Here is a 10,396-nt window from a genome sequence, read left to right on the forward strand (position 1 = left end):
TCTCAAATGGAGCCGGATAGAGTATCTTCAGATAATAGAAGCACCCACTGGTGCTACACGTGCAGGCAGTTAGTCACCCTCGTACGACAACACAAAGTTTGCTGTGAATGTGGAGGAGGATTTGTTCAAGAACTTGAAAATATACTAACAACAACAACCACAAACGCAAACACCGAAGAACAGAATCAAAATGCCAGGTCAAGCATTATGGAAACGTTCTCAAACTTTTTCAGACGACAAGATACTCAACCAAACAATAGAGATCAACAAGACATAGTTACCGAAGATGACAACAATAGTATGTGGGGCCCTTGGCCTATTTATACAGGCGACATGCCAGTTAGGATCCCAAACAATGGTGGAATTTTTGAACTTTTTAACGAGGTACTTGGATTCAGACGAGAAAACGGTGCAGATTTCTTTGTGGGTCCCGGAGTCGAAGATTTTTTTGAACAATTTAATGTTCATGATCAAGAAGCTCCTCCAGCAGTTTCAAAATCGTCAATTGATAGTATCCCTACGGTTAAAGTTTCAAAGAAAGATACACGGTCTGATTCCCATTGTGCTGTTTGTAAAGAGAAACTTGTATTGGGGTCAAGTGCAAAAAAGTTACCTTGTAAACATCTGTATCATTCAGGGTGCATTTCCCCCTGGTTAGCTCAGGTGAATTCGTGCCCAGTTTGTAGGCGTGAGGTGATAAAAAGTGGTGGTAGCAAGAAAGGGAGTCGATTGCGAAATGGTCCATGGTCTTTTTTGTGGCCTTTCGGATCATGATCCCTCATACAATGTTCGCACACTCATTCTGTATCCTCTTTCAAAGAAACAGTAGTTTTTTTCTTTTGTTTATTACTTGTTCATCTACAAGACTTGGTCATAAATAACAATAAAAGTTGGTGGTTGGTTTTTTTTTAATCTCTTGCATTTACATGTATTTTTCATTGTAGTGTTATTAATCATTTTGTTTGTTTTAGCTTAGCTGGTTTTGTTTCTGCTTTATGCGGTATGTTGTTAGGCTAGATTTCTTATTTCCGATGATTTGGTTTTGTACCTTGTTATTTATATTACTGTTTTTTGCAACAACAAAAAATCAGAGATAGAAGGGAAGTATGATTGTTATCAACCTGTTAGTGGTCAGGATCTGCTGGTGTTGCTTCATCTTCTGTACTGTTGTAGAGGCCATTGGTGAATATGAGAAACCATTAACAGATTCTGAAGAGCAAATGTTGATGAGGAAACTAAATCGTTCCTTATTTACATGGGTGCATTGTGTTTTCAAAAGCTTCCTATCGAACCTTCTCCTATTTTAATTTGTGCTCGACCAATCGATACACCAATAATCAACCTGAGTTTGAGAAGTTTGTTTGGGTGTGAAAAGAACTGCTAACGAGGAAAAGGTTTTCGTTTAGAAAAGTGACACCAACTCATTAAAAAATAATTTATATAACGACAATAAGGGATATCAAGATTTAAAGTTACAAATTCTAGTAAGGTAGAAATCACGGACAAAGAAGTAAACATTTCATTGACGAATTACACTTATCTCGAATTACAAGGATAAACAATAATCGTTAAGTAGAGTCATCCAAAACTAAAACAATAACACAATAATAACTTTATTTTGTAAAGCCAAAAATCTTCATACCTGACATTTCGTAGTTTTCTATCAAGAAAAAAACAAGCCCGAACAAAAATTTTACTCTAAAAATGTTGCAACAATGTAAAGTGTAAGAATAGAATTTTGTAAGTACACAGTTTTGTACCCAAACTACCACCCACTAGACCACCCTGCACTACTTCCTCCTGCATGTGATTGCACTCTCTTGCTGCCATTACTACCGCCATGGCCACCACCACCACGATGATCCCTATCCTTCCACTCATCTTCAACGACCTTCGACCTATCACTTCCGCCTTCATTTCCCTGGTGACGGTATGACCCTCGTCCTCTGCCCCGCCCACCACCACCATAAGGCCTCGGCACACCACTTGGATGTGACTCATGACTGCCTCCGTTCCTGTAATCGCTTCTACCTACAATATATTTAACAGTAATTCAAACCAAACTTAATTATTGCCTTATAGTTATATATTTAATTTATATGTTTCTGAACCGTCGTTTAGACTTACCGCTTCTAGAGCTAGGAGTCGATGTTCTTTCTCGATCTCCCGACGACCCTCTATAGCCACCATCATGGTTGGAACCACCACCAGAGGCACCAGGTGCAGGGCTGCGCATTGGCACCATGGCCGCAACTGAGCGGATTGATGGTCCTGCTTCAAGCGAATCATCAATGTGCCGCTGAAAATATGCCACAAGTCTGTCTATTTCCTCAAACATCTTCTTGCGAAATTTAAACCCCTTTGGATACAAACCGATATACTCATGATGTGGATTTGAACTCCTTATGTATGTTAAGATAAATGTGCCTGGATGTTCATGAGATATACCAAAAGCATACACGATTCTTGATGGATTCTCAGTTTTTTCTTTTCTTAGATATTCATCAACTTCTGATTTCCCCCCATCTTTAAACTTACGGTAACCAATCATTGTCTTTAAGTGAGTTACCAAGGGATCCACGTAACGGTCCATTACCTGCAATAGTAAACATGGTTTGCATATATAAGAGCATTCCTTAACTGATTTTAGATTATAGAGTTCTTTTAACTGTGTTAACCACTTATAAATAATTCAACTTCAGAAGACGGTCTAGACCTCTTCTGTAAAGGCTATCAAAGTAAATAGCAATTGCAAATTGAGGTGGTCAAATGGGATGGATCAAAACCGCACGGTTATAACACCCAATCTACAAAACAGTAACTCGGCGAGTACTCGGTCAAACTTGGTCAAACCGGGCCAAAACTCGGGATTACTCGGCAATCGGTCAAAATTAAACTTGGTCAACATCCGATACTCCCCGAGTTGCCAAGTACTCCCTAAAATGTCCCGACCGAGTACTCTCCAGTAGTATTTTTGCAACCTTGCTACAAAGAGACTATAAAAATGTGAGGCTGACCTCATCCAGATCTTCAAATACATCATCTCCAATTTTTAGCATTTTTCCAAGACGTAGCATACTTGTAATGTCCTTATTCTCCTTTCCGCCTTCAATAATGTCTTTGTGAGCGTAAATACCGTCATAGATTTTGAGTGTCAAGGTTAAGTACGAGGGCCCACGAGAGCTAGGACGAATTATACTCTCGCCAGGTTCCTTAACAGACAGCATCTGTTTGAACAAAACAGGGGAAAAAAGTAAATACACTTTTGTAAACAACAAATAACGACAATATTATACGTAAACACACCTCCATTGCTTCATCAGCTGTGATATTCTGAAACCGAGGATGAACAATCATCCGTGACTTGAAATGCTTCTTCGCCAATTGTTTAGCTTTACGAGCTTTTTCTTTTTCAGTTTCTGAATTATCACGGTCTTCATGATAATAGACATCGATGTTTTTATAGTTTTGAGACCGGTCACTTCTTAAATCACTATCTCTACAACTTAAGAAAACCTGATGCCTATTTTTCTGAATTGACTTTATCATGCAAGTTAAAATATCACCTTCGTTTAACCTCTCGGTCAAATCATCGTCCCTTCGGTCATCACTATAATCTTCTTTAAAAAGCATACCAGACACACCCGACTCAAGAACGCATACAGCTCGTTGGGGTTGAACCCTACGAACAGTTGCTTGGACAATTTTACCCTCAGAAAGTGTTTCCTCTGTTTCCCCAGAAAGCATATAAAACTCTTCGTCAGCATTTGGTCCAGAATACGGTTTTCGCCAGTCTTGAAAACCTTGTATCAACTCCAATCGTATATGGTTAAGAGTGTCTTTTTTATTTTCATGTTTCTTTGATCTTGCATAATTATCAACCTCAAGACTCTTCAATAAATTAGGGTTTTCTCTCACATGCTCGATTGCCATTTCAAGCATATCTTCATCCTCGTTTACATCATCTCCTGCATCTTCAATGTACATATCTTTAGCCAACTCCTGTGCAAGACCATACGATTCAGGGTGGATTCTCGTATCATCCAACAAGTCAATGAATTGACTACTACTAGCAGCATTTCCGCTCCGTCGAACACGTAAAAACCCAACCGCATTTACAAACACTTTTTTGCCAAGTCCATGGGTCAAGAGATCTTTACGGGTGTATATTGAGCTAGCTCGAACTAAGGATCTTTGCAAGGAAGCAGCTTTTCTGGGCCCGAGGCCCGAAATGAACTGCAGAGGTGCGAATAACCATTCGTGACTTATGGCTAAATTTACGTCGAGACCTACTTGGTTAGTGGCATCTACCATAACTTGTTCAACCATGCCGTATTTTTCATCGGCGGTTAAAAAGCTTTCTAAGGGATTAAGTTTCCAGGATAAAATCTCCTTTGCGGGTCCACATAAGGTAGCAACCATTGCCAGTGGATTTTGAAGGTAACGCCCAAGAGCCACAGCACGCCTAACAATGCCTGAGAATATCATGAACCTGTAATTAGAAATTCCGATATACTAGATGTAGCAATTTCAACCCATTTAGTGAACAGAAAGTTGATTTGGAGTGGGTTTTGTCTCAAACAAGCCAAAGGAACAATATCAGCTAAAGGTGCATGTGTCAAAATGAGTTGAAAATATCCTGAAGCATATCTATTACTTTAATGCAAGGTTGTAAAAGTCGCAAGACCCTCGAAAGCTTGGAGGGACGATTCGGGTGTTGATCAATGTTGACTTTTTAGTAATAAATAAATAGAACATATATATTACATGTAAATGTATCAAACATAAAACATAATATTTCAAACATGGTTATATGGCCCAAAATCTAATTTTTAAAAATATACCGACATTTTTACCTAATTTTGACTTTCACCGACTTTGACCCGACTTTTTAGCGTAGACCGAATTTAAGGAGTTTTTGGGCAACTCGAGACGGGCTAATCCCCAAACCGACTCGTTTGAAGACATAGATCGTTGTTAAGATAATATAATTTGTAAGCAGAATGCATCAATCATTAATTGCATGGAAGAATCGGTACAAAAGCCATTGTGGATCAACCTAGCCCAACCCATCCTGGAGCGTCTCAACCTTCACCCATGTTGATCCTTAACCCAATTGGCCCACCTTACTCTTATAAGATTTACCATCAAGCCATATTAAAAAGTTAATTACCAGGTTGAGGTTGAAGCTGGTCGGAAGATATACGAGAATTTTCATACAAGTGTGGGAGAGTCTCATCAGCGTATACAATACTAAGGCCATCCATTTCAAGCCCGACATCTCTTGGATTATCTTCAACTATCTTGAAAATGATCTGATAATAATATAAGAATAATAAATAATATGAGAATTTAGGCAAATTTATTTGCATGTACTGAATAGTTAAAACTTTTTCGGGACAAAACACACATTTCAATTTCAACACCTTAATAATGCCAAGCGACAAAAGACAATGATTAAGAAACATGTTTACCTCATATATATCCTCTTTGAGCCTAGCACAAGACAAATTAACAGCACCAAGAACAACAACATTAGGCTGGTGATCCGTCATGAATTTAACAAGACGTTGTTGATCGTGCTTTTTCCGTTGCTGATCATTAGGACTTTGACCGCGTATGCTTAAAGAACCAGCATAAAGAACATCAACAACTTCTCCAAACGAATCCAACATCACAAATGTCGTTGCAGGCTTCCCTGGGCCCCAACAGCATGCCATCACGCGTGGTGCAGCTTCATAATCATCTGAAGTATTAACATCATGTTCCTTCTTTTGATAAGGTGCTACAGACACTTTATCCCATAATCGTCTTCCATATTCCATAAGTAAACAGTTTTTTGCTCTACTAGTCAACAAGGCCCGTGCCTCTTTTGCCATTGAAGGTAAAAGCAAACCATCAAAGGCATCTTTTATAATCTGCTTTCTTTGTTCATTCCATAACTGAGCTGATTTACTCACCCCCTCACTAAGATAATATTCGTGAGCATCATCAATTAACTTTTTATGGACAAAAGCTGGAAGCTTTACAGACACTTGGATAAGTTTCTCCTCTTCGGCTTTTTGAATAAGAAGCCATTGTGCATCAACAAATTTTGTCAATGGCTTGTCCTTTAACCATTCGATCCCTGCAAATTGATGATGCGAGTCTATCGATGCACTGCCATCGGCAGTTGGAGTTGTGGATACCACTGCATTATCCATGAAGATACTACGAACGTGTCTTCTTACACAAGGCTCACAGCTAATCTCAATTGCTGCCTATAACAAGTAGCAAAATCATATAAACGTTACTTAAAAAAGAAACAGGACAAGGAAGAAAGGTGACATATAAAGATACCATGTGCCTACCATGTGCCTAGCGCCTCTGAGGACAGCCTCAGGATTTTCAAACATTGCACACGTAAATCTTAATGCCACCTCTATTGGGGTTTCCTTTGCATCTTCTAATTCATCCCTCCTCTGCATGACGTAAGTATCAATATCAGTGGTCAAGGATGTAAAAAACGCTATTCGAGAGCAATTGGTCGGGACCTTGGAAGGAGTAATTGGCAATTCGGGGATCAATCGGATGTTATCTAAGTTTGACTTTGACCAATTTTGATCGATTAACCAACCCGGAAGTAACAGAGTTGATACTTACTAAACTTGCAAACTAATTTATTAGGGTTGAATAATAGGCCTTGCAAATGAAATTCAAAACAATTAAATGAGGTCATTGTTTTTCTATCGAGTGGTTTTGTACAGATGACATAAAGTTCATGGGTTTCCTCCCTAAAACCTAAAAAACCGACCAATTAATCGGCCTTAAGACCAAGTAATCGGTCTGACAGGGTAATTTGGTCCGTTTTGCATCGATTGGAACGGGGGCGTCAGGAAACCGTGTAATCGGCGATTACTCAACGAGTAATACCGTTTTTTGGAACACTGTCGGTGGTGTATCATTTGCGCAAAGCGGGATGTTAAAAACGAGGAATTAACTAACCATTTGTTCAAGAGAAATTAGCAATCCAAACTCTTCAGAGCTATAGCCAAATTTGGTAGCAACCTCCCAAAGTCCAGATTTACTACAAATGCTATACTGTGATTTCCTTTTGGGTCTCTTGAACTGTCCTTCATCTATAACAGCATCGCCAGGTGGGAAGTGCAAGTAAAATTTCGAATCGACATCATCGATTTCTCTTTCGGACTCGGCAACTTTGAGAGACTTTGTAATTGATTCAAATAACTTCTGATTCAAATGAAGGCGAGTTTCATCGTAGATACTTCGTTCTTCTTCAAAGCGCTTGCTGTAGTACAACTGTAGAGAGCTTTTACGTTTTTGAAGAACTAACCATTTTTTGTCTAACTCTGAGATAGTCCAAAGTACCTGCAAAGTAGCTCCAATTGAAGTTATGAACGGAGGAGCGCTATATATATATAGTCAAGGTTGCAAAACTCGCTACTCGGGAGTACTCGGTCGGAACTTTGGAGGGAGTAATGGACAATTCTGACTTAATCAGATTGGACTTTTTTATACATTTAAATAATAAATTGCAAGTTATATGAGTAAATATAGAAGAAAGCAATAAACATAAAGTCATAAACACAAAACTTTAACATAATTGACCAACAAAACAAATACGATATTGACCCATTAGCCGACGGTGACAGAATAATTAAATGGATTTTGGAAAATCGGGCCGGTCTTCTTATTAAGGAGTAATCGGTTTTTTTTACAACGGTGTATATAGTTACCTTGTGCCACCTTATCGTGGGTTTCTTTTCAGGGTTATTTTGATCCGCCTTGTTTGCTTGTGACTCTGCCTCCCTAAAAAGGCTCTGGCACTCCTCCTTCCTGTACATAGCAATAAATGGTACCTGATAACAAAGAAGATATAAGTTTCACAAATCGATAAGAAAAATGCAAGTAACGTGATTCAGCATAGTAGTAAGAAAGTAAAAAACGGAACGTACATCTAATTTCTGAACGTGCATAAGTTCCAAAAACCTAACGATATCCTTTTTAAGTACTCCCCGGTCATGCACAAGTTGATTGAGAATCCAATTACTCTCCTCATCGATACTCATTCCATCTGTTGGAGGTGGACCAGTGCTCTCCTCAGAGACCTACAAAAACAACTTGCATAAGAATCAATACACAAAACGTGCGCATACATAAAACAACAACATTAAACCATGTTCAGATCATAACCTGCATTCTTTCAGGAATATCTATCTCACGAATACGATCATCATTCTCAGTCATGTACTTCTCAGAAAGAATAATGGGTTCAAATTCATCTTCAAGCCTCCTTTCGCCCGTTTCTTCATACCTGTTAATCCTTTCGAGCCCTAATTTGCGTTGCCTCAAGAGCTCATCCACATCACCAAATATGTCATGAGCCTCCTGCAATTCAGTAGACGAGACCCCTGGGGCCTGCCTGGATTTTTTCTTATTAACCTTCCTCCTCCTGCATTAAAAGTCATGTATTAACAACGAACCACCAAAAGAAACCATTAAATGTCATGTATTAACAGCAAGGTGCACCTTGTTGGTTCTCCATGTTCATCAACCTCCTCTTCATCTACAATGAAGTCAGCCATTTCATCTTCTTCTTCATCTTCCCCAATGTCACCATCTTCTTCCTCTTCACGCTGATCATCTTCAGCAATATCCTCTAAAGGTGGACCTATAAGTTATATGAAAGTTACAGTTTATTACAATGGCACACATGCAAAAAATAAATATATGACGAGCTTGGTTTATAAGTTAGGCAATATAGTAATAATAACATAGTGTCATAGTGTACCCTCATCATCATCGAATAAACTACGTTTGATCTTGTCCTCTGCACTTCGCCCACTCTTCCCAGTTCCGTCAAATTCCTCCTCGTCAGAAAATCCAGACTGTCCTTCGTCGGCATCAGCCCTTGCTTTCTTTAGTCTTTTGAACTTTTTACTCTCCTAACAAATAACCATAAGAAGTTGAAAAATACGTACCTAGTGTTAAAGAACCATCTAGATTATGAAGTGAAATTAACAAAATAGAGTACGAGACTTACAACTTTTGGACGTCGAAAGCCAACATTATGTTCAAGTAGCTCGTAGTCATCATCATCCAGAACAAAGTTCTTCTCTGATTCTCTGGAGATTGATACACCATAAGTTATAAAGGTAACCCAACCACACATTAACGACCGAAAGGTCGATTAATTAACTAATTTGAACACGAACCTACCTTTTTTTTCTTTTCTTCTTCCGTTGTTTCTCCTCATCACTATCCGCCCTATCTTCTTCCTCTTCATCCTGATCATCGTCATCTACTTCGTCCACTATAAAACCATCTTTCTCATACTCATCTTCTCCTTCTTCTAATTAAATAAACAAAACAATAACAAATCTAACATTATCAGATTAAAGCATAGCTACTTACATCAAATACTCAACGCTAATATTGCAATATGCATATCTGTAGTCCTGCAAACTGATGTACAATTTAATAATTGGGGGAAAATCAAAGTCAACTAAAACTAAACCCTAAAAAACTTCGTATAACAATCAATTACGTAACAATTATTCATTACACATACAAATTACACAAAATCCATACCGTCTTCTTCGTCTTCCTCATCGTCACGTTCTTCTGGATCAACTGTATCACCTTCAGGCTCTTCCCTATCGTCTTCCTCAACTTCAATCTCATTCTCATCTATGAATACATAAAATAGTAATACGTAATAATACATACAATCAACGAGCATAATAAACAAAAAATAAACATGAAAATCAAAGAGAATGCGTGCTAATTAAGCAAATTATGATATACGGATTATATAATAGCACCTTCATCGTCTGACAATACAGTATTTCCGGCCATTATGCTATTGACGAAGCAAAAACCCTAGATATACACACACAGTGATGTAATGTAAATGTTGCGTTTGGGGGAAACCAAAACCTAGCAACGATATATATATCGAGATAGATAAATCTCTCAGTTAGTTTGTCGAATTGCGTTTGAGAAATTCTGCCGAGTCTACTTCGATCGATATATATATATATATACTCCGTATCCGTATATTTTATATATGGAAATAGAAATAGAAAAAGAAGTACTCGTACAAATGATGTAACATCAGTTTATAGTATTGGTGAATTTTGGTAAATTATGTTACAGATTTTCATTACCTTAGGTCGTCGTAAATGGTAACTTTTTTTAAAGCGTCATCAAAAGACATAATCCATAATACTTTGGAGTATATTTTGTATTATAGAGTAGATAGAAATAGAAAGAGAAAAAGAAATACAAATGCCGATTCTAGTAACTAGTAATGGTGAAGTTTGTTAAATTATGTTGACATGTTTTCATTACCTTAAGTCGTCGTAAATGATAACTTTTTTAGATTGAAGTCAGT

General features: G+C 38.0%; 2 protein-coding genes across 3 annotated transcripts; one reads left to right on the forward strand and one right to left on the reverse strand.

Annotated features, from left to right (window-relative positions):
• LOC139855705 (probable E3 ubiquitin-protein ligase RHC1A) lies at positions 1-793 on the forward strand. Its single transcript, XM_071844953.1, has one exon. The coding sequence runs from the start codon at positions 7-9 to the stop codon at positions 772-774; it is 768 nt and encodes a 255-aa protein (XP_071701054.1). The 5' UTR covers positions 1-6; the 3' UTR covers positions 775-793.
• Positions 794-1,597: 804 nt separating this feature from the next.
• LOC139855704 (transcription elongation factor SPT6 homolog) lies at positions 1,598-10,021 on the reverse strand. 2 transcript variants are annotated; one of them, XM_071844951.1, is made up of 17 exons: positions 9,825-10,021; positions 9,592-9,690; positions 9,220-9,352; positions 9,044-9,125; positions 8,792-8,945; positions 8,530-8,671; positions 8,194-8,452; positions 7,956-8,108; positions 7,737-7,859; positions 6,985-7,368; positions 6,351-6,461; positions 5,475-6,260; positions 5,174-5,315; positions 3,307-4,475; positions 3,018-3,227; positions 2,128-2,596; positions 1,598-2,031 (listed from the first exon to the last, which is right to left on the reverse strand). In XM_071844951.1, exons 1-17 carry the CDS (start codon positions 9,856-9,858, stop codon positions 1,766-1,768), a joined length of 4,716 nt encoding a protein of 1,571 aa, XP_071701052.1. In that variant the 5' UTR covers positions 9,859-10,021; the 3' UTR covers positions 1,598-1,765. The 2 variants fall into 2 exon arrangements, with proteins under 2 accessions (XP_071701052.1, XP_071701053.1); XM_071844952.1 differs by lacking the exon at positions 9,825-10,021 and having other exon boundaries at positions 9,044-9,127; positions 9,221-9,352.
• Between the last annotated feature and the right edge of the window lie 375 nt (positions 10,022-10,396).

The sequence above is a fragment of the Rutidosis leptorrhynchoides genome, chromosome 6 (genome assembly GCF_046630445.1).
Source record: "Rutidosis leptorrhynchoides isolate AG116_Rl617_1_P2 chromosome 6, CSIRO_AGI_Rlap_v1, whole genome shotgun sequence".
Taxonomy (NCBI): domain Eukaryota; kingdom Viridiplantae; phylum Streptophyta; class Magnoliopsida; order Asterales; family Asteraceae; genus Rutidosis; species Rutidosis leptorrhynchoides.